Below are 24857 nucleotides of genomic sequence, written 5' to 3'. Positions count from 1 at the left end.
AGTTTTAGCTTCTGCATTTATGTAGATCCATTTTTAATGTGGTATGATAGTAGGCAAAGCAAATGCCATCAATGGGGATTTAGGATATGATTCTGGAGAGGAAGCCTGAAAAATCGCTATTACATTTGAGGAGGAATCTTTTTTTTTTAATTTATTTTATTTTATTTATTTATTTTTGCCTGTGTTGGGTCTTCATTGCTGCTCACGGGCTTTCTCTAGTTGCAGTGAGTGGGGGCTGCTCTTAACTGTGGTGCATGTGCTTCTCATTGCGGTGGTTTCTCTTGTTGCTGAACACAGCCTCCAGGGCACGTGGGCTTCAGTAGTTGTGGCTTGCGGGCTCTAGAGCACAGGCTCAGGAGTTGTGGTGCACGGGCTTAGTTGCTCCGTGGCATGTGGGATCTTACCACACCAGGCATCGAACCTGGTTCCCCTGCATTGGCAGGTGGATTCTTAACCACTGTGCCACCAGGGAAGTCCCGAGGACAAATCTTTTTAAGTGTAATTGAAATGAATACACTTAAATTTTTTTAATGGGAATTTGCAGGGGTTGGGGGAGCAATGGTGCTTCCAGCAGTCACTAATTCTAGGTCCAATAGTGCATATTAAAATTACTGCTGTTTAAAAACTCATAGTTGGATCATAGTTGGGTAGGTGCTCACACCAGTCCTTGCCTGTTGGTGCCCCCTTGATCCTCTTAGCTGAGTGTCCTGTTTGGCTCAAAGCATTTACTTTGGAAAAAATTAGAATGTTTAAAGCAGGAACAGGCTGCTATATGCCACAGCTAAAACTAATGGAATAGTACCCCTGGTTCTGCTTTGTTGGCTTTTGGAACTGAAGTCATGAGTAAGAGGGGTGGCCCTGGGTATTGGTTTTATTTTGCTGGAGGTAAATTTCTTGGACATGTGCAGAATGGACCAAAGTGAAAGTATTTGCCGAGAATTTTTTTTAATTAATTAATTTAATTTATTTTTGTCTGTGTTGTGTCGTCATTGCTGCGCGCGGGCTTTCTCTAGTTGCGGCGAGCGGGGGCTACTCTTCGTTGCGACAGGCGGGTTTTTCATTGCGGTGGCTTGTCTTGTTGCGGAGCATGGGCTCTAGGCATGCGGGCTTCAGTAGTTGTGGCACGTGGGCTCAATAGTTGTGGCTTGCAGGCTCTGGAGTGTAGGCTCAGTAGTTGTGGCGCACGGGCTTAGTTGCTCCGCGGCATGTGGGATCTTCCCGGAGCAGGGCTTGAACCTGTGTCCCCTGCATTGGCAGGAGGATTCTTAGCCACTGCGCCACCAGGGAAGTCCCGCCAATAATGTTTTTATTAATCAAGAGTCAAAGGCAGAGGAGGCTTAGAAACAATCAGCTAACATCATCATTCTAACCTTAAAGGCTGCTGACCCTATACAATGGGGAGGCTTTATTCCCATACCCACTGGTTGGTTTCCAGGAAACCAGTCTTTATGTTCTGGGGGAGTATAATTGTAAAGCTGAAAATTAAAGGAATTGATGAGAAGGGCATCACTAGGAGTGCAATCCATGGTTTAATGTGATGCTTGCCATCTCTCAGGATTAAATGACTCCTGTTCAACCAGTATTCACATGAAATTACTTTTCAATTCAGCATTCAGAACTCTCATTTGAGTGTCATACAGAGTGCAGTAAGTCAAAGGAAAACAAATATCTTACATTAACGCATATGTGTGAAACGTAGAGAAATGGTACAGATGAACCTGTTTGCAGGGCAGGAATAGAAACTCAGATGTAGAGAACTGATGTGTGGACGTGGGGGGAAGGGGAGGGTGGAATGAATTGGGAGATTAGGTTTGACGTAAATACACTACCATGTGTGAAATAGATAGCTAGTGGGAACCTGCTGTATAGCACAGGGAGCTCAGCTCAGTGCTCTGTGATGAGCTAGATGGGTGGGATGAGGGGGTAGGAAGGTCCAAGAGGGAGGGGATATATGTATACATATAGCTGATTCACTTCACTGTACAGCAGAAACTAACACAACATTGTAAAGCAATTATACTACAATAAAAACTAACAAACAAACAAAAGCCTCTCATTTGACTATTTACTACTACCACCAAGATCTACACCTGCAGCAGCTTCACCTGGACTTACATCTCAGCCTTGCCACAGGGGCCCTCTTACTCATTGCTATGTTGCATCTGTTAGGGGTGGGATCTGGGCATTTGAGGTGGCAGGCCTTCCGTTCCCACTCATGTTCACTGCCAGGTACAGTTGTGTAATTAGTGTTATAGTGCCACTTATTTTCAGAGTTAGGTGGTATGGCAGGTGACTTGTTATACATTCCTTAGTGGATTCTGACTTTCTTGGCTCCTGTCTTGCTGTGTATATCAACCAATATCCCTGCTGGGTTCTGATGAGCTTCAGAATTTAAAGCCTTAACCTGGCATTCAGTTCATCCCGCAGTGCCAGTTCTGTTTACCAAAAGTAGCCCTGGCTCCATGCCAGTAACTCAAGAGTTTTTGTTTGGTTTTTTGTTAGTTTTTTTTGCGGTATGTGGGCCTCTCACTGTTGTGGCCTCTCCCATTGCGGAGCACAGGCTCCGGACACGCAGGCTCAGCGGCCATGGCTCACGGGCCCAGCCGCTCCGCGGCATGTGGGATCTTCCCGGGCCGGGTCACGAACCCATGTCCCCTGCATCGGCAGGCGGACTCTCAACCACTGCGCCACCAGGGAAGCCCAACTCAAGAGTTTTTACCCATTTAAAGTTTAAGGATAGTTTAACATCATTTCAGCCCCAAGACCTGTAATCATTTGCTTTGCTGGATTAAACTGTCCAAAGAATTCCAGCTATTCTGAGGGAAATTTTGGAGGGAACCACTAGATGTTTGTACATATCTTTGGCCCCATTCACACCAGTAGTATATGAGGGTTCTAATTTCTCCAGATTCTTGTCAACTTATCTTTTTATTAGAGACACCCTAGTGGATATGAAGTGGTATCTTACTGTGGTTTTTTTGTTTGTTTTGTTTTGTTTTGTTTTTTGGCTTATGGGATGTTAGTTCCCCGACCAGGGATTGAACCTGGGCCACGGCATTGAAAGTGCTGAGTCCTAACCACTGGACCACCAGGGAACCCCCTTATTATGGTTTTGATGTGCATTTCCCTTATGGGTAATGTTGAGCATTTTTCTTATGCTTATTGGCCTTTTAAAAGTATCATCTTTGGAGAAATGTCTATTCATAGCCTTTGCCCATTTTAAAAATTGGGTTATTTTGCTACTGAGTTATAAAATAGTTCTTTATGTATTCTAGATACAAGTCCTTTATCAAATATGATTTACACAAGTTTTCTCCCATTCTGTGGGCTGTCTTCACTTTCTTGATGGTGTCCTTTAAAGCACAAAATTTAAAATTTTGATGATATCCAATTGATCTATTTTATTTTTGCTTTTGTTGCTTGTGCTTTTGGTATTCATCTTATCCAAAAAGCCATTTCTTAATCTAAGGTCATGAAGATTTATGCCTGTTCTAAGAATTTTATAGTTTTACCTCTTAAAACATTTAGGTTTTTGATCCATTTGTATTAATTTTTATACATGACATGAAGTAGGGGTTCAACTTTATGCTTCTGCATGGGGACATCCACTTGTCCCAGTACCATTTGTTGAAAAGACTGTTCTTTCTTCATTGAATTGTCTTAGAACTCTTGTCTAATACACTTGATCCTAAATGTGAGGGTTTATTTCTGGACTCTCAATTCTGTTTTATTGATCTTTGTTTATCCTTATGTCAGTGCCACACTGTCTCGATAACTGTAGCTTTGTTTTCTTTTTTTTTTAATTGAAGTATAGTTGATTTGCGATATCGTGTTCATTTCAGGTATACAGCACAGTGATTCAGTTTTTTCGTATATACACACACACACACACACACACATATACACATATTCCTTTTCAGATTCTTTTCCCTTATAGGTTATTAAAAAATACCGAGTATAGTTCCCTGTGCTATGCAGTAGGTCCTTGTTGGTCATCTATTTTATATATAGTATTGTGTATATGTTAATCCCAACCTCCCAATTTATCCCTCCCTGCATCCCCCCTTCCCCATTGGTAACAACAAGTTTGTTTTCTATGTCTGTGAGTCGCTTTCTGTTTTGTAAATAAGTTCATTTATATCATTTTTTTAAGATTCCACATAGTAGCGATATCATATGATATTTGTCTTTCTCTTTCTGGCTTACTTAGAATGATAATCTAAATGTTGCTGCAAATGACATTATTTTGTTCTTTTTTATAGCTGAGTAATATTCCATTGTATATGTATATACTACATCTTCTTTATCCATTCATGTGTCAATAGACATTTAGGTTGCTTGTAGTTAAGTTTTAGAATCAGGAAATGTGAGTCCCCTAACTTTGTGGTATGTGTTCTTTTCTATTTTGCACAGATGATACCATATTACAAATAATATTTTGCACATATTTTTAAACTTAATATGTAATAGTTTATCCTATATAAATTAACATAGCTATTTCATTTTTTGAGAGTTGCATAGTATTTCAGTAGTACAAATATATTCTGTTGATGTAATATAGATTTTATAATCTTTTGCTATTACAAACAGTGCTGCACTATGTACCTTTGTAAACATGTCACCTCACATTGTAAGTTTCTAGAGAATGAATTCCTAGAAGAGGAACTAGAAAGTCAGAAGTAATATGCATTTAAAATTTTGTGAATTCTAGTTTATGTAGAAGGAAAACTATGGAAAACTGTAGAATTTTTCCTTATGTTATTGATGTCTAACTTTATCCTGTTTGGGTTAGAGAGGATACTTTGTACGGTTATTTATCTTATAAAATCTGTTGAGCCTTGTTTGTGGCCCAGCAAATGGTCCATCCTGAAGAATATCCCATGTGCACTTGACAAGATGTGATTCTACTGTTGTTGGGTGGAGTGTTCTGTGTCAATTAGATGTGTTTGGTTTATTGTGCTAAGTTCTCTGTTTTCTTACTTATATACTGTCTGGTTGATCAATTCATTATTCAAAGTGAGGTTTGAAGTTTCCAACTGTTATAGAACTGTCTACTTCTCCCTTCAGTTTCTTTCAGTTTTTGCTTCATATATTTTGAGGGTCTGTTATTAGGTGTGTAATGTTTATGATTTATCTTCTTGTGTTTTTTTAACCTTTAAATTAATATATAATGTCCTTTGTCTTTTGTACCTTTTTTGATTTAAAGTCTGTTTTGTCTGATACTAGTATAGCCACCACAGATCTCATTTGGTTACTATTTGCATGGAATATTTTTTTCTGTCTTTTCCCTTTCAACCTATTTGTGTCTTTGGATCTACAGCGAGTCTGTTGTAGACAGCGTATAGTTGGATTATGTTTTTTAATCTATTATGCCAATCTTGTCTTTTGAGAAGAAAATTTTAAACTGTTTACATTTAAAGTGATTACTAATAAGGAGGAACTTCTGCCATTTTGCTATTTGTAATCTATATTCCTTATAGCTTTTTTCCCTTCATTTCTTCCATTATTACCTTATTTAGTGTTTAGTTGATTTTTTTATAGTGAAATGTTTTGATTGCCTTCTCATTTTCTTATGTGTATATTCTAAAGATATTTTCTTTGTGGTTACCATGGGAATTACATTTAACATAGTATAGTTATAACAATTTAATTTGAATTTATACCAACTTAAGTTCAATAGCATAGAAAAACTGCTTCTATACTGTTCCTTTCCTTCCCTCTGTCTTTTTGTTTTTTAATATATTATCCCATTGCTTCTATTTATTTATTTATGTATGTATGTATGTTTGGCTGCATTGGGTCTTTGTTGCTGCACGCGGGCTTTCTCTAGTTGCAGTGAGCGGGGGCTACTCCTTGTTGCGGTGCGCAGGCCTCTCACTGAGGTGGCCTCTCTTGCTGTGGAGCATGGTCTCCAGGCGCATGGGCTTCAATAGTTGTGGCTCGCGGGCTCCAGAGTGCAGGGTCAGTAGCTGTGGTGCACGGGGTCAGTTGCTCCGCGGCATGTGGGATCTTCCCGGACCAGGGCTCGAACCCTTGTCCCCTGCACTGGCAGGTGGATTCTTAACCACTACACCACCAATGAAGTCCCCCTTCCCTCTGTTATTGATGTCACAGATAACATCTTTATAAATTGTGTCCCATTAACCTAGATTAATAATTTTTTTAAATAAATTTATTCATTTATTTATTTTTGGCTGCGTTGGGTCTTCGTTGCTGCACGTGGGCTTTCTGTAGTTGCAGCGAGTGGGGACTACTCTTGGTTGCGGTGAGCAGCCTTCTTATTGTGGTGGCTTCTCTTGTTGCGCAGTGCGGGCTCTAGGTGCGTGGGCTCAGTAGTTGTGGCGCACGGGCTTAGTTGCTCCGCGGCATGTGGGATCTTCCCGGACCAGGCTCGAACCCGTCACCCCTGCATTGGCAGGCAGATTCTTAACCACTGCGCCACCAGGGAAGTCCCCCTTCCCTCTGTTACTGATGTCACAGATAACGTCTTTATAAATTGTGTCCCATTAACCTAGGTTAATAATTGTTTTTTATGCGTTTGTCTTTTAAATCATGTAGAAAGTAAAAACTGGAGTTAAAAATTGAAGTCACAATAATACTAGCTTTTATAATTGCTCTTGCTTTTTAAATCTTTACTGAAGCTTTATTTCTTCATATGGCTTCAAGTTACTTTTGACTTTCTTTCATTTCTTGCAGGGCCCATCTACTGGTAACAAATTCCTTCAGCTTTTGCTTATCAGGAAATGTCTTAATTTCTTACTCTTTTTTTTTTTTTTCCCACGCCAAGTGGCATGCGGGACCTTAGTTCCCTGACCAGGGATTGAACCCGTGCCCCCTGCAGTGGAAACACAGAGTCTTAACCACTGGACCACCAGGGAAGTCCCTCTTTCTCATTTTTGAAGGAGAGTTTTGCTAGATATAGAATTCTTTTCCTATACCATTTTTGCAAAGGCTGTATTCCTTAGGTGTGATCACTGACACCTGTTCTCTTAGCCTTTGTTCATCTAATGTGTTAACCAAGATTTCCTTGAATTCTAGGAGCTCAAACAGATAAAACAAAAATGGACAAAAAACACACCAACAAAAATAAGAGAAAGAAAAACCCACCTCTCTTTGTTTTTGCAGATTGGTTCTGTGCTGGAGCCATTCCTTCAACACTTAGCTAGGCTTGCTCTGAACCTAGAGATCAGCCTGAGGTGAAAGCTTAGAGTCTTCTCAGGTTTTGTCTGATCATGTGTCTGGGTATGCTTGTGGTGTTCTAAATTTTCTCATATACATGGTGCCTTGGAATGTCCTAACTCCCCAAAGTGTTTTCACCCCAACCTCTCCATATCTGTGAGTCTGTAGTCTGCTTTGCAGCTTTTATTAGCAGTGCCTGCGCTTTTCCCCCCAGAGTTCTGAGTTAGGTAAAACAGAGGCAAGTACCTTGCATCAGTCCTTCAGATAGCCCCCATACAGATTAGAACAGATGTACACAATAATTTACAAATCAGGTTTCCCTTGGGTTTAGGGAGGGAGCTGAAAACTGGGCTGCCTTCAAGACAAGAACCACTGCCATGCTGGGGTGGGGGTGGGGCAAGGATCAGTAAAAACACCAAAAAACTTTGCTATTATTTTGAGGATGACTTTTTCATTTTTTATTCTTTTTAAAAAATATTTATTTATTTGGCTGCGCCTGGTCTTAGTTGCGGCTCGTGGGATCTTTATTATGGCACGTGGGATCTTTGTTGCGGCATTCGGCATCTAGTGCCGCTGACCAGGGATCGAACCCAGGCCCCCTGCGTTGGGAGCACCGGATCTTAACCACTGGACCACCAGGGAAGTCCCGAGGATGACTTTTTCTTGACTGAGTGTTCAGTTGGTTGTTGTAAAGCTTTGACTGTTTTCTAAAGCTACAACAAAGTTGGTTCAGACTGCTTGTTTTTTGATGTTTCTGTTGAGGAATGAGGCTTTGGAATTTCATAGTCTGCTGTTTCGCTGACATGTGGGTTGTGTTTTCACTCTCTTGATAGTGTACTTGGATTCACAAAAGTTTTCAATTTTGATGAAGTCTACTTTATTTTTTCTTTCGTTGTCATAGTAAGAAACCATTGCCAAATCCAAGGTCATAAAAGTTTGCCTCTTTTGGGGAATTCCCTGGTGGTCCAGTGGTTAGGACTTGGCTCTTTCACTGCCTGGCCCCAGGTTCAGTCGGGGAACTAGGCTCCCACAGGCCTCGTGGTATGGCCAAAAAAAAAAAAAAAAGTTTGCCACTTTTTTCGTAGCTGGAGCACAGGTCCTGTGATGACTTCTCAGCCTTAGGTTACATGCCCATCTTCAAAGCAATCACTGTGGTGAGGTAATAGACTATTCTTGCTTTTTTTTTTTTTAAATTTATTTTTTGGCTGCTCTGCTTGGCATGTGGGATCTTAGTTCCCCCACCAGGGATTGAACTTGTGCCCCCTGCATTGGAAGCTTGGAGTCTTAACCACTGGGCAGCCAGGGAAGTCCCAGTAATAGACTATTCTGATTGGCCAGGCTGAATAGAGTAGGATCAGCCGCACAGACTGGGAGTGGTGTTTATGCTAAGGTGCTATTTCCGAAAAGGAAGATAGAATGGGTGCCAGAAAAATTAGTAAATATATTATGAAGCATTCTTAGTACATTGAGAAGTTGATGGTGCCCTAGAGTGCACATTTTAAATTTAAAATGTATTTTTCTTGCTATAAATTAGCATGTAAATGTTTAAAAGTGACTTCCAAAAGTATACCTGCTGATGTTGTCCCTGATAAGCCAAACAAGAGGAAATTGGTTTATTCTTTACTTCATGTTCCAATGTACTCATTTTTTGTGGTTTGTTTTGTACAGGTACTGTGATAACCAGAGTTTGGTAGCAAGGATCTACTTATTGGACCCTCTTGACATAGAAAGAGATGTGGGGGGATTCTCGATCTGCTAACAGAACAGGACCTTTTCGGTAAGTCTTTAAATTTGAATATTGAAATGTCAGTATTTTAATGATACAGTATAATATTTTTGGCCTACCATAAGGAGGGATATTTTCTAGAAATAGCTCTGATTTTTTAAAAATAGAAACTATTTAAAATTTTTCTAGTCATTTCTAAAGTGATTGTGAGACTAAATACCCAGTGTGCCAAGTGTTTTGTGTTTTAGCATTTTTAAAAGCATTAACAAAATCCCCCAATTTCTAAAAATATTTTTTGTCTCTTTTAGCAAAGTCATACATATTTGATTAATAAGGAAAGCTAGTAAAAAATGTACATAAATGTATGTAAATGTTTCATTAAATTCAGTAATTTATGTCTAGAATCCAGAGCTCTGTCTTTCCTGTGACATATTGTGTTTCAGCTACCAAAAATAGTTCTGAGAAAGAAAAATTACTCGATGCAATTTTCTAAGCTACATTTCAATTTTAAGGATTACTAGGTACAAAGATAAGTGGAGAAGGTGGTACCATTCAGTTGTAAATGGATTATATTTTAGAATTGTGGGAAGTTAATTTCTTATAGCCAGTATAATAAACACTGATGATGGTATTTTAAAACTTTTGCATTGTGTTTACAATTGGAATATGATTGTTATGGCTTTAGTTGGTATATGGCAAAGAAATCTGACCTTTAAAGCTATACATTAAAAAATATTTATGCTCCAGGGAGTTCCCTGGCGGTCCAGTGGTTAGGACTCCATACTCTCACTGCCAAGGGCCTGGGTTCAGTCCCTGGTGGGGGAACTAAAATCCCACAAGCCACGTGGTGTGGCCAAAAAACAAAATTTATGTTCTAATTGAAACTTCTGTTACTAGTAAATTTTCTTTTTGATTGGCAGTCTGCAGGATCTTCTTGTGCAAATTCAACAGATGTTTTATTATTTTGAAGCTTGGGGTTCCAATGAAAAATTAAGGGAGAGAACTAAGTTTTAAAAAAATCCGTATAGGGCTTCCCTTGTGGCGCAGTGGTTGAGAGTTCGCCTGCCGATGCAGGGGACGCAGGTTCGTGCCCCGGTCCGGGAAGATCCCACATGCCACGGAGCGGCTGGGCCCGTGAGCTATGGCCGCTGAGCCTGCGCGTCCGGAGCCTGTGCTCCGCAACGGGAGAAGCCACAGCAGTGAGAGGCCCACGTACCACAAAAAAAAAAAAAAAAAAAAAATCCGTATAATATTTAGTAAAACTAGTTTCATGAATACAGGGGTCTTTACTTTCTGCTTAACAGTCTTTAAATTAAAGCAGTGGTGGTGATGCTGGTTATGTTTTTCCTTTCACAATATTAAGGTCTGGATCAGTGGTCAACAACAACAAGCTGTACAGCCTGCAGCTTGTTTTTGTTTTATTGGAACATAGCCCTGATCATTCATTTACAAATTGTCTATGGTTGCTTTCATGCTGCAATGGCAGAGTTGAATAGTTCTGACAGAAACTGCAAAGCCTAATGTAATTACTGTCTGACTCTTTATGGGAAAAGTTTGCAGATCCCTAGTCTAGATTAGTGAGTTTGTACTTTAACATTTAAAAATCTCTCCTTTTTACTTATATTTATGGATAATTATTTGTAAGTAAGGCTGTTTCCTATAAGCCTTCAGGAATTAGGTAACTTTAGCTCTATTGCATCACTTAAAAATTTTTTTCAGAACATTTTCTCTTTGAATTTATTATTTAAAGTTGTATTTCCCCACCTTAATTTTAGTTTAAATATAAGTCATTACATGCTATTTTTTAAGATCTTTGACCAGAAAGAGACATAGTTTATATAGCATAACTTTTGGGGGGACTAATTTGGGTGAAAAAGGTATCTTGCAGGAAAATAATTTTGTATTCATCTTCTTAAAATTTTTTAAAATTTGGTTGAAAATGATTTTCGTAGCCACTGCTATTTTATACTAATAGAAGTGTTTCTTGAATAGTCTACATAAAATACAGTTCTAAGAACCCTAATACAGTGGTTACTCTAGATCTCTTTGATCTTCTCCGCTGAAGAGGGTAAGGTAATCCTTAGGGTAGTATTCAAAGACACTGTTGGATGTGTTCTGGTCAGAGAACATGTAGATTTAGATACGGCAGCACTCAGCCTGTGAGTGTCTGCTGAGGCTTAAGTCTTCCTGCAAGCTAACTATTGGGATTTTTTTTTCGTTAATTTTTAAATTTTTTGTCTGTGTTGGGTCTTTGTTGCTGTGCACAGGCTTTCTCTAGTTGTGGCGAGTGGGGCTACTCTTTGTTGCGGTGCACAGGCTTCTCATTGCAGTGGCGTCTCTTGTTGCAGAGCACGGGCTTTAGGCGCGTGAGCTTCAGTGGTTGCGGCGCGTGGGCTTCAGTAGTTGCGGTGTGTGGGCTCAATTTTTGTGGCACGCAGGCTCAATAGTTATGGCGCATGGGCTTAGTTGCTCCATGGCATGTGGGACCTTCCTGGAAGAGGGCTCGAACCCGTGTCCCCTGCATTGGCAGGTGGATTCTTAACCACTGCGCCACCAGTGAAGTCCCTAACTATTGGGATTTGAATGATTTTAAATATGGGTGACACCAGAATTAGTGGTAATGTCTTAATTTTAGTATTATATTGTATTACTTATGAAGAACATTTAAAGTTACTTCTCTTATGATGAACCCCATAGATATAACTAATGTTAATAGGAGCTATTGGAAGTTACCATGTTCTGAAAATCCATTAAATATGCATCATTCAACTGTTTAGGTTACTATTGTTAAATTCCTATTACTTTTTGGAAAGGGTTTGGCATTGTAACTGTTTCGCTTGCACTGAGTAACCCAGAAGCAGTTGTCTGTTGAATCTTTCTATAGCAGTGTAGTCTGAGTTCAGAAGGGTCATGTAATAGAACCTGTATATTCTGGAAGGAGAGAACTGAGTTGGACTTGATCTCTTAATACTTTTGTTTTACTGCTAAAAAGCAGGTAACCATTCAGATCATTTCATGTTTTCCTTTTTCATGCCCTTCTCTCCCCTCCCCTTCAAGCTCAGTATCCTAGGTACCTAATTGCCTATTTAAATTCCCTAATCTTTTACCAAAGTCAAAACATATAAAATGGTCTGGAGCTTAAGACAAAGGGAGGAAGTTAGGTAGTATGAAAGATTGGGCCAATTCTCATTTATCTCTTGAGTTCTGTAAACTGAGAATGTGAATACTATGCTTATTTTAAAATATATTGTATTACCATGAAAAATTAGATGAGGCATTAGAATCTAGAAAATCAGCTTCTTTTTTGGGGACCTGGTGATAATGCTTGAAGGCCTAATGCTCTCTCTAGGTCCCTTTCAGTATTAAGCTCCTGGATGCTGTTGCTTGGTTTAGTCGACTTAACACATGCTTTGTGGCATGATTCATGCTGCCTTCTGAGATACCCTTGAGTAGTTACAATAATAGGACCCAGGTGAGAGCAGTTCTAGGCAGAGCCACTGTAGAACTAGGATTTAGATGCAGCCAGGGCTGATGCTCAGCTGGTGAACACTGGTATACTCCTAGTGATTTACAGCCAGTGTTTCTTCATTTTGGGCCTGCATCCATTCTGACTGGGTGGTGTCCATACTGTGGCTGTAATCAAATATTTTGGAATGTTACTCCTGTATGCACCAATGAGAAAGACACCTCCTGAAACCTACTGTATAAAATTTACAGTGCATTGATTTTTCTGATGTATAGGAATCATCATGCTGATCTTGGAATTCTAAGTTCCCTGGCTATAGGAAATGGAAATTTTTGTAGAGTGTCACCATTGCTAGCTTATCTGGTGTTGCGGATTTTCCCTGTTGCAGGACTGGGTGAAAGCTTTTTCTGCAGCAGTCATGTTGAAAACCTTGTGTTGACTTTCCTCGTGTTCTGAAATGGGAATATAAAAGTTTACTACGCCACTTCGTCTTAAAATAGCAAAACATTGCTGTTTTCTGCAGATCTAGGACCTTGTTACAGAACTCTGCCAAAAAAAAAAAAATGTTTACAGAAGAATGTGCTGTGATTAGAGAAGAATATGCTGGTGTGTAGATTTCAAACTCTCTGGACAATATGAATAACACTGTCTTTGTTTCTACAGTGGGAGCCAAGAAGAAAGGTTTGCTCCCGGGTGGAACAGGGATTATCCTCCTCCTCCCCTTAAGAGTCATGCTCAAGAGAGACACTCTGGCAACTTTCCTGGCAGAGATTCACTTCCCTTTGATTTCCAGGGGCATTCGGGGCCTCCCTTTGCAAATGTAGAGGAGCATTCTTTCAGCTATGGAGCTAGAGACGGACAGCATGGTGACTATCGAGGAGGGGAGGGACCTGGACATGATTTCAGGGGGGGAGATTTTTCATCTTCTGATTTCCAGAGCAGAGATTCATCACAGTTGGACTTCAGAAGTAGGGACATACATTCTGGGGATTTTCGCGATAGAGAAGGACCACCTATGGACTATAGGGGTGGGGATGGTACTTCTATGGATTATAGAGGTAGGGAGACATCTCACATGAACTACAGAGACAGGGATGCTCATACTGTTGACTTTAGAGGTAGGGATGCTCCTCCACCTGACTTCAGGGGCCGGGGCACTTATGATTTAGATTTTAGAGGCCGGGATGGATCCCATGCAGATTTTAGGGGAAGGGATTTATCAGATTTGGATTTCAGGGCCAGAGATCAGTCCCGTTCTGATTTTAGGAATAGAGATGTATCTGATTTGGACTTCAGGGACAAAGACGGAACACAGATGGACTTTAGAGGCCGAGGTTCAGGTACTAGTGATCTAGACTTTAGGGACAGGGATACACCACATTCAGATTTCAGAGGTAGACACCGGTCCAGGACTGATCAGGATTTTAGGGGCAGAGAGGTGGGACCTTGTATGGAATTTAAAGATAGGGAGATGCCCTCTGTGGATCCAAATATTTTGGATTACATTCAGCCCTCTACACAAGATAGAGAACATTCTGGTATGAATGTGAACAAGAGAGAAGAATCTGCACATGACCATACAACAGAAAGGCCTGCTTTTGGCATTCAGAAGGGAGAATTTGAGCATTCAGAAACAAGAGAAGGAGAAACACAAGGTGTAGCTTTTGAACATGAGTCTCCACCAGACTTTCAGACCAGCCAAAGTCCACTTCAAGACCAGGACAAGTCACAGCTTTCTGGAGGTGAACAACAGAGTTCAGATGCTGGTATGTTTAAAGAAGAAGGTGGTCTGGACTTCCTTGGCCGGCAAGACACTGATTACAGAAGCATGGAGTACCGTGATGTGGATCACAGGCTTCCAGGAAGCCAGATATTTGGCTATGGCCAAAGCAAGTCTTTTCCAGAGGGCAAAACTTCCCAAGATGCCCAACGGGACCTTCAGGTATGTTAATGGAGTGGATTGCTTTTTTGAATTTTGCTTTTTCGTAAGACTTTTCTGGAGGGTGAAGTGTAGAGTCCAGGACCATTAGTCCGAGGTCTTAACTTTGTACATCCATTAAAAAGCAAGATTTGTATTCAGTGTACATCTCTAGAGAAAGGGCCCTCAGTTCAGATCATATTTTTGATGTGTGTCTCTTCATTATTTTGCTTGATGGTACTGATCGAAATGCTTTGGGATAATTTAGTTTGAAAGTATTTGTCTTTGCGAGTTGGTTCTCTCAACTCTTACACGGTCAGGCCTGTGGCTGTTTAGGGCTCATTTTCTTATTTAAACTCATTTAGAGGATACCTAGGATATAGAGATAGAGAATACCTAGTTATGAGGCGGTGATATTAATGTTGCAAGTATTCTATTGAAGCTAACTTAATTGACTTAAATGTTGAATTTCTGTATGTATAATGTATAATCTAATGTATATATAATCTAAGCGAGGAGAATTATGTTTGCAGTTGGACATTGAAAATATTATCTTTTAAAATAGGTATTACCCATCTCTATTGAAGTTTCTGTTATTTTGGACAGTAATTCTAAGACATGCTAACCAAATAATGGATTTTGAGAATGTTAGAGGCGGATGGCCATATAATTTATTGTTCAAGTCAGGACACTTTCAAGAGTAAAAGAGGGGGCTTCCCTGGTGGCGCAGTGGTTGAGAGTCCGCCTGCCGATGCAGGGGACACGGGTTCGTGCCCCGGTCCGGGAAGATCCCACATGCCGCGGAGCGACTGGGCCCGTGAGCCGTGGCCGCTGAGCCTGCGCGTCCGGAGCCTGTGCTCCGCAATGGGAGAGGCCACAACAGTGAGAGGCCCATGTACCACAAAAAAAAAAAAAAAAGAGTAAAAGAGGACACTATTTATAATTGTGCCAGGAGAGTAGGCATAACTGGGAGGTGTGGTCACATAGTTATAGGAGACTTTTTTTTCCCAAAAGTTAAACCCTTTTTATAACTGTTGAAATGAAAGAGGATCAGTTAGATCTGAGACTTTTTGTGTGTGTGTTGTATGCGGGCCTCTCACTGTTATGGCCTCTCCCGTTGCGGAGCACAGGCTCCGGATGCTCAGGCTAAGCGGCCATGGCTCACGGGCCCAGCCGCTCTGCGGCATGTGGGATCTTCCCGGACCGGGGCATGAACCCGCGTCCCCTGCATCGGCAGGCAGACTCTCAACCACTGCGCCACAAGGGAAGCCCTGAGAGCTGAGACTTTTGTGAATATGGAAAATGCAAATTTCTCTGAATTGTACTGTTAAGTTATATTGTCATATGACACCTTTTGACTGTTCTGGAATTTGTTTATAAATGACATCTTTGATAAGTGACATCTGGTTTTATTTATTTATTTGCTGTTTTCTCATTCAGGAAAAGAAAATTTTAGTTTTGAGAATCTAGGTGATTTTTTTTCCTGTTTATAAAAGTCACATTCAGTGTTGTTTCTCTTAATTTTCTGCTTTACTATTTTAAAATTCCCTCAATGACCATGGGTCTTAGCACACTTGTATTCTAATGATTTGAAATCAAATTTTGGGGGAATTCCCTAGCAGTCCAGTGGTTAGGACTCAGTGCTTTCACTGCTGGGGCCCAGCCTCAATCCCTGGTCGGGGAACTAAGATCCCACGAAAAAAAAAAAAAAGAAAGAAAGAAATCAAATTTTGGAACTCAGAAAAATAGACAATTATAATTTTTCATATCTTCATATGATGTAAGTCATTTTGATTTTTGATCCTGAGTACCTGTATTTCAAGTTGTTTCATTTTGCGCATTAACATGTATTTGTTTCTAAAATAATTTTTTATTCTGGATTCAAGGATCAAGATTATAGGACTGGCCCAAGTGAGGAGAAACCAAGCAAGCTTATTCGATTAAATGGGGTGCCTGAAAATGCATCAAAAGAAGAGGTAAGGCTTATTTTCTTTTTTCCTTTTCCTTTCTTTTCATCAATTAAAATTGTTTTTTTAACTTTTTATTTTGAAAAATTGTAGATTCCCAGGAAAGCGTAAAGAAATATTCAGGGAAATCTTGATTATCCTTCACCCAGCTTTCTCCTGCCCGTCCCCCAGTGTCAACATCTTGTATTACTGTAGTACAGTAGCTAAACCAGGAAATTGGCTTTGGTGTAATCCATAGAGCTCATTCATTTTTCACCAGTTACACATGTACTCAACTGAGGTGAGGTTTGTTAAAAAAAAAAAAAAAATTATGACAAATGATTGCTGTCCTTAGGCCTGATAATCGTCCTTTAGGGGATGATCCAAGATGCAGTTACATAAAGATACATAAAGATGCAGTTTATTGACAGTAGTAAAAACTGGGATCTGCCTAACTCCTCAGTGGTAAAGGACTTGGTGACTAAACTATGGATGACCTTAAGGAAGAGTTTGGTCAGAATATACAACACAGAGCAGACAGTGCCTTACTCTGTATTAGGCAGTGTGTGATGTTTACAAGCATTAGTTCATTTAATTATCACAACATCCTATGAAACACATACTCTTTATTCATTCATTCCAAATATTAAGCACTATTTTATTCCAGGCAGTGTTCTAGGCACTGAGTGATATAGCAGTGAACATTATGAAGTCACTGCTTCCATGGATAATAAAAAATAAGCAAAAAAAAAAAAAAAAAATCAAGCAGTGATAAATGCCCTGAAGGAAACTAAAGTAAGGGTTTAGAGCATCATTGGGGTATAGGCTATTTTAGATTGGGTAGTTCGGGAAGACATCACTGAGGAAGTGACATTTGAGCCCAGGCCTGAATGCAAGTGAGAGAACAGTCCATTTGAAAATGGGGAGAAGAACTGACCAGGCTGAGGGAGTTCAGGTGCCATGGCCCTGGACTGGAAAGAGCTCAGTGCATCATCTTATGTTTAAAAGATGAGAATCCGGATGCTGAAAGGTTACACAGCACATGAGCAGGAGACGCTTGGAATACAGGCAGTCTGATTTCAGAGCTTGAGTTCTTGAGCTTATGCTCTTCTGCTTTTTTTATGTACTTGAGAATTTTTAAATAATTATGTTCTACTTATTCAGCAGTTTTTGAATGCCTGGAGTGTGTATGGCTCAGTTTTGCCTTTGTAAAGTAATCATAGCTTTAAATTATGTAGAATAAAAGCCACTAGGGGAAATATAATATTCAGTATTTGATTATGATGTGTATCATTACTGTACATACCATATTCTTGCAGATTCTTAATGCCTTTCGGACTCCTGATGGCACGCCTGTAAAGGACTTGCAGTTGAAGGAGTATAACACAGGTGAGTTTCATGACTTGCATGCAGCCTTGGGTTAGGAAGAGTCTTTGTCAGATCTCTGCATCTTGAGCTACTCAAAATTTTTTTAAGAAACCATAGTTAAGATTTTCGGAAGTCTCCTGTTGATGCCTTCAAATAACAGCCAGCTTTAGTGTTAGCTGTGGTTCTTTGTGGATGTTCTTCCACACATGGGCAATAAGGATGCATGTTCCAGTTCTTCTGAGTGCCTGTGAGATATAAAGTGAGTGTTGTAGCATTTGTCCCCAAATATATTTTATATAATTGAAACATTAAACTTACTGCTTATGTTCTTCATGGTGGTGGAATGTTTACGTTTGAGCCTGGTAAGATTTTAATTATCTTACTATATGTAAACTTTTACATTTCATTTCTTCAGCGTGGAATTGTCAACTTTCCAGAGAAATTGTACAAATTAGTGGTTTCTTGAAATTTTAGTCTTATTCTGCGAACAGACTCCTGCAACAGCTATTTTGTTGAAACCCATGAATAGATCCAGAAGAGCTTTCTTTTTGACCTCTGTTCTGTGGTCTGAACTGCTGATTAGACTTTCAGAATATCCTCCTAGTATTTTAGAGTACCAGGTTTGGTCAGTTTCTTCAAATCTTATTACAGAAAAAGTAATCAAAAGTGAAATGCCATGCACTCAAGGTATTGGACCAATATTTTTAGGACTACACATATGAAATGGTTTAAAAAGGTAATATTTAAGTGATCTATTTTGCAGAATTTTAAATTGAAGAAGTAGAGCATTAGTCTTTTCACAAAACTTAGAATTTCAGTAATTCATGTTAAAGAACTCTTCAAGTAAGAGTAAGCCATATTTTTGAGTAGTTTACTTTTAAACAGTTTACCATGGAATAAAATTTTTGCATTAACTAGATAGCTTCTTTTGATTGGTTCTACAGAGGAAAACTATCCACAAATTTCAAGCACAAATAAATTTTTGTGCTTGAAATAATCTGGTGTTTGAGTTAAGTACAGAATTTTTTTTTCTGTAATTTGACAACAAACTCAGAAGCATTATTTCTCAGAAAGCTATTGTTCCTTTGTTTTAAATATGTCAACTCTAAATTTTTGGAAACATGACTAAGAGTAGTTAAGTTGTTCTTGCACACCACTTTTTTGGCAGGGAGGGGCATGTGTCTCATACATACTTTCTTGATTTACTATTAACTTTGGGAATTAAAAATAGAATTTATAGGCTGCCGTTGCTTTTTGACTCATAGGGCAATAATTTCAGCTTTTATGTTGTTTCATGAGCTGTGCTTTCGTTAAGTATTGGTATTTTTAGGAAAAAGACATGTCTTGATGTTTAAATAGCAGCAATTGCAGTTCTTCCATTTCTGTAGTAGTCATTGACTTTCTATGTGTATTGTCAGATTTATTAGCAGAGTAAAACCTACATTAACTTACATGGTTCACAGAGGGAGTTCTTAAACTTCCTGGCTGTGGTAGCTATTAAAATTGTAGCTGGCACACCAGAGATATTGATACGAATGTGAAATCATTCAAGACAGGACAGTGGTTTAAAAAAAAAAATCAGCTTTCAGGAAATGCACTTTTCTTGGCATTTTAATATATGAAGTGATAGTGTAATAAAAAAATATATATGCACATACATATATGTGTATATATATATATACCTTTTGAAATGAATGGATTGGATTACCAGTCCCATGTTATCCATATTACATCACTGTGTGGCAAGTAGAATGAACTTTTTAAATTATCAGTCAGATCATGTTATTCCCCTGCCTAACACCCTTTAACACCTTTCCATCTCAGTTGGAAGAAATTCCCAACTTCTTGTTTTGACTTACACAGTCTTGCATGAGTTTGCCCTTGGCTGTTTGTCTGACCTCATCCCATACTGCTCTCCACCTTTCTTATTATACTGTAGCCACACTGAGCCTTTCTCTAGTCCTTGGCGAATAAAGACTTCTTTCTCTGTCAAGGCCTTTGCACTGCTCTTCCCACTGATCCTCACTTGTCTTTTGGGGTTTAGCTCTTGACTTCAGTTTCAGCTCTCAGAGGCCTTGCCTCACCATCCAATCTAAAATCACTCCTCAGTCATTTTTTATTGTATCTTGGTTTGTCATCATAGGATTTATCACTTTGATATTTTTCTCAGCGGTTTTGTGTGTCTTATTCCTCTCACTAGAGAGTTAGCTCCATGATAGCAGGAGCCTCGTCTGTCTTGTTCCCTCTTGTTTACCCAGTTCTTGACACTCTGCCAGGCCCTGATGGGTTCCCAGCATGCCTGGAATGATTAACGTGGTGTATGTGGAGTAATGTATATGGAGAGCAGCTGTGGTCTCCTTTCAGGTGAGGTGCATTAAAGGGTAGTTTAGGTTTCACAGCCGTGCACTCTTATATATCTGCTGAAGAACATACCTTGAAACAATCAGATGTTCTGAGAACTTTAACATTTACTTGTTCAAAGGTTTTGTGTGAATTTTAGTAGAAATGGTGTCTTATAAATGGCAGTCAATTTTTTAGGCTAGGATAACCTGCAGAGACCATGTAGGATGGATGTTGATCATAAGAGGGGGATTGTGGGGTAGAGTTCATCCTTTTAGTTGATGTATTGGGGAGCTAGTCTGTAACAGAGAAAACATTAATGCCTCTTCACTGACTCAAGTAATATCAGTTTAATTTTTGTCTCATTTAGAGCTGTGTAAGTACAGGGCCACAACTTCTATCCAAAATCTGTGGGATCAGATGAATTTATGAATTTTTTTGAATATAGAAAGGTAATGTGGTACATAGCTCATACATGAATTATTTCTCCCAGTGGGATGTGTATCAGACGTAATACTTCTGCAGCAAAATGAATATTCTTACTAAGAAGATGACTATAAAGAGACTAAGTGTAGTATATAGATCAAGATTTGTCTCCAAATGACTTCACTGAAAATTTACCAAAAACTTGGTATTTAGGAGATATTTAGATTTTGGAATTGCAGATAAGGGACTGTGAACCTACACATATTGTGTACGTTTGAGTTTTTCTATTGCCATGTGCAAATATATAATAACCCTATTAGTTGTAAAAGTACCTTGACTTACATGATTATATTCCTGGGGAAAGTACCAGGAATGAAATGTCTTTTGGTGACTGAGCAAACAAACTCTGATATACACATACAATGGAATACTACTCAGCAGCAAAAATGATGAAACTATGTGTGCATGTAATAACATGGATGAATCTCAAAGGCATTATGCTAAGTGAAAGAAACTAGACTCAAAAGGCTACATACTGCCCTGAAAAGAAATAAAGTACTGATACATGCTACAACTTGAATGAACCTTGAAAACATTATGCTCAGTGAAAGAACCAGGCACAAAAGAGCACATATTGTCTGATTGCATTTATGTGAAATATCCAGAATAGGCATATCTGTAGAGACAGAAAATGGATTGGGTAGTTTGGTGGTTGTTAGGGGCTGGAGAAGAGGGAAAAGGGGAGTGACTGCTTAATGGGTATGGGGTTTCCTTTTGGGGTGATAAAAATGTTCTTCTGGAACTAGATAGTGCTGATGGTTGCATAACACGGTGAATGTACTTAATGTCACTGAATTGTACACTTTAACATGGTACATTTTATGTTCTCTGTACTTGATTATAATTTTAAAAAATACTGCATACTGTATGATCCTATTTATATGACATTCTGGAAAAAGAAAAATTATAGTAATAGAAGATAGTGGTTGCCAAGGTATTGGGGGAGGAGTTGACTGTAAAATGGAAGCATAAGGGAATTGGGGGGCATAATGGAACTGTTTTATATATTGATTGTGGCAGTGGTGTATCAATGTTAAATTCACTGAAGTTGGTAACTACTGTGGTTATGTAAGAGAACATCCTTATTCTTAGGAAATACACAGTGAAGTTTTTAGAAGTAAAGGACCATGATGTATGCAGTTTTCTCTCATGGGGTTTAGAAAAAAAATTTGATGAATATGGAGAAGCAAGGGAGTAGATATGACAGCATGTATCAATAGATGAAACTGGTAATGGGCATATGAGTGTGTTCTTTGTACTGTTCTTGCAACTTTTTTTGTAACTTGGAAATTATTTCCAATAAAAATGTGAAAAACTGACATAAATCTGATGTATCCTATTTTAAAACAATCAGCAGAAATCTCGCAAGATAAAGACTACAATGAACTATTTCTGTCAACAAACTATAGAGCAGTGGTCCTCAGAGTGGATCCTGGACCAGCAGTGTCAGTACTACCTCTCACTTGTTAGAAATACATATTTTCAGATTCCTTTCTAGTCCTTCTGAATCAGGAACTCTGGGGGTGGGGCCTACCAATCTCTGCTTTAACAAGCCCTCCATGCGATTTTTTTTTAATGCTTATTTTATGTATTTATTTGGTCGTGCCGGGTCTTAGATGCGGCAGGCAGGCTCCTTAGTTGTGGCATGTGAACTCCTAGTTGCAGCATGCATGTGGGATCTAGTTCCCCGATCAGGGATCAGACTGGGGCCCCCTGCATTGGGAGTGTGGAGTCTTAACCACTGTGCCACCAGGGAAGTCCCTCCATGCGATTTTTTTTTTTTTTTTTTTTGCGGTACACGGGCCTCTCACTGTTGTGGCCTCTCCCGTTGCGGAGCACAGGCTCCGGACGCGCAGGCTCAGTGGCCATGGCTCACGGGCCCAGCCGCTCCGCGGCATGTGGGATCTTCCCGGACCGGGTCACGATCCTGTGTCCCCTGCATCGGCAGGCGGACTCTCAACGACTGCGCCACCAGGGAAGCCCCCTCCATGTGATTTTTGATGCACCTTGAATTGTGAGAATGATTGCATTCGATTATTTGTTTATAGTCTTTATTCTAGAACTTTTTTGCACCGTTTAAAATAGACAGTAAGCAAGTGGACCTTCAGTAAGTAGAAAAGCCTAATGCATATGTGCCTTAGGAGCCCATGGCAGGGCCTTGCCTACCTGATATCAGTTCTCCTGTACAGAGCTGGGGCAGGAACTGGAGTAGTGTTGATGTTATTTTATGTTCTTAGTTGTTCTTTCTGTTTATGTAGCATACTTCCTCCAGAGGTCTTGGAATGGTTGTAGATGTTCTCATTCTCACAGTGTTTTTCTGATATTTGAATGCAGACAGAACTGCTGTTGATTTTTAGATGGACTTGAATACTGACAGTATAAAGCTTGCTGTGATTTTTTTCCCAAAGGAATTTGTATCATTTAAGTAAAAACAATATAGCTTATGGATTATGTTTCCTAATAAGTCTCAGACATAGAAAGTAACTCTCTTACAGTAAACTACAGTACTACAGAATTGTTTTAGTACTGCTTCATTAAGTAGTGTCAGAAAGTTAGAAGGTTAATAGGGTGGTGTTAGTAGGAAGAAGCAATATCTTGCTTTGATTCTGTCAGTGTTCATATAGTGAGTGGACACAGTTTTTGTGACCCTGTGAAGGAAATTTCTTCTTAGGAAGTAAGCATTTGCAGCAACCGAGTCACTTGGTCTCGTACCCTAGCATTTTGGGTATATTGAAAGTGTCAGAGGCTCTCTGCATTTATTAAGGGAATAGGCTCACATCCTTTCATTTTTCACAATTGAAATGGTTTGAGTTTTTTACATCTGTGTTGATGAAACAGAAGTGCCTTCCTTAAGAAAAGAAAAAACTCTAAGAGAATCTTTCAGTTTAGGGCAGAAATCCATTGTGAAATGGGTTGACATGGATGATACAAAACATGCATAGTTTATGGTATTCCAGATGGAGTAGCTCAACATCATTTAGAAAAAATAAATTATAGTTGGAAAATGCAAATACACATTTTTGGGTTTTTTTCCTGGCACTTACAGAATAGACAAGTAAAACTTTTAGTTCTTAGGGGAAAACTGACAAATCAGAAAATATCACACTTACTTGTCACATCTCTAAAACTACAGAAGATCTTTTCAGCCAGGAGACTTACTGGGTTTGGTACCACATTTGGGGAGGGTGTTTACAGATGAGCCTTAAGGAAAGGTGGCTGAGCTTTAAAAATAAGAATGTCTGGAAAGCCAAGAGGCACTTTTTAGGGCTGGGTGGGTCTTGTGGAGGCAGTGGATGGACTCTATGGCTGAATGGAGAACAGTACACCTGGAGAAGAATCCTGTGATGTGGTCCTAGAGGGATCAGGTGAACTGGGGAGAGGTGCTGGAACTAGGGTTAATTTTAGTCATCCTTGGCATTACCTGGGGATTGGTCTTGTTTATTTCATTTTTAACGTTTCCCACCCCAAAGACTTTGAGTAGAAGGTCCTGTTAGAGAATATGGATGTTTTGTGACTCTTACCCTCACTTTAAGGGATTACCTCTCCTGAGAGATTACCTTGGTGTAGACTCTGGAAATGGACAACTTGGCTAAGTACCATGAGCAGAGACATGAGCGAGTTGTCTCTGATGATGATGTATTCTGAACCTCATTAGGTGGTGTGGTACTTACTGCAGAATAGGGGCTCACTGGACTATTGGGAACGATAGCTTGAGGTCCCTGTAGAATTTATAGGAGCAGTAAGGCACTAAGGTTTAGTGACTAAGGGAAGTTTGAGTTTAGGTCTGTCAGCTAGTAAGGGGAGGGGTAGCCTAAGAGGATATAAGTATGTTTTCAGGGCTTGGTCAGGGCTGGGTACTTTTGAGGGTTTGTTGCTGACTTTAAAGTAGAATCCCAGTACTGTTTTGGAAAGCAAGACTTTATAATTTCTGGTTTTATTTAATCTTTTTCTTTGGGGTAGTTAACTTTCCTAACACTTAAGATGAAACTCATTTTGTATTCTGGGAGCTGGCTTATTCTTCAATTTAAGCTTCCTTATTAAAACCCCTTAAGTTAGCAAGGATGGTTAGTGGTAGTTTGCAGCCCTGGTAGGGAAGTTTTAATATTTTTATTGACTTTTTTATTGGGCTCCCTGCATGCTACCTTTCCTTGGGGCTTTTGGGTGTCGAGTCTTTTTTTTTTAATATGGTATTAATTAATTGATTGATTGATTAATTTATTTATTTATGGCTGTGTTGGGTCTCCGTTGCTGCGCGCGGGCTTTCTGTAGTTGCGGCGAGCAGGGGCTACTCTTCGTTGTGGTGCGCGGGCTTCTCATTGCAGTGGCTTCTCTTGTTGCGGAGCACGGGCTCTAGGCACGCAGGTCAGTAGTTGTGGCTCATGGGCTCTAGAGCTTCTCACTGCAGTGGCTTCTCTTGTTGCGGAACAC

The 24857-nt window shown here is 39.6% G+C and overlaps 1 protein-coding gene and 1 non-coding gene across 3 annotated transcripts in view; one reads left to right on the top strand and one right to left on the bottom strand.

Moving 5' to 3' along the window:
- Positions 1 to 24857, top strand: part of RBM6 (RNA binding motif protein 6) — a 107631-nt gene that overhangs the window by 12347 nt on the left and 70427 nt on the right. The window contains exons 2-5 of one of the 2 annotated variants that reach the window (XM_030867200.2): positions 8848 to 8956; positions 13035 to 14313; positions 16176 to 16265; positions 17555 to 17624. In XM_030867200.2, the coding sequence (XP_030723060.1) occupies positions 8913 to 8956; positions 13035 to 14313; positions 16176 to 16265; positions 17555 to 17624 (1483 nt within the window). In that variant the 5' untranslated portion in view covers positions 8848 to 8912. Of the gene's footprint in view, positions 1 to 8847; positions 8957 to 13034; positions 14314 to 16175; positions 16266 to 17554; positions 17625 to 24857 lie in introns of those variants that run through there. The other variant, XM_060307480.1, reaches the window with a different exon arrangement.
- On the bottom strand, positions 3024 to 3095 carry TRNAE-UUC (transfer RNA glutamic acid (anticodon UUC)). Its single transcript has one exon. It is a non-coding gene; the product is annotated as a tRNA-Glu (tRNA).

This window comes from Globicephala melas, chromosome 11 (genome assembly GCF_963455315.2).
Source record: "Globicephala melas chromosome 11, mGloMel1.2, whole genome shotgun sequence".
NCBI classification, from domain to species: Eukaryota; Metazoa; Chordata; class Mammalia; order Artiodactyla; family Delphinidae; genus Globicephala; species Globicephala melas.
Note: the sequence above shows the minus strand (reverse complement) of the source record. Positions and strands in the feature narration are given on the sequence as shown.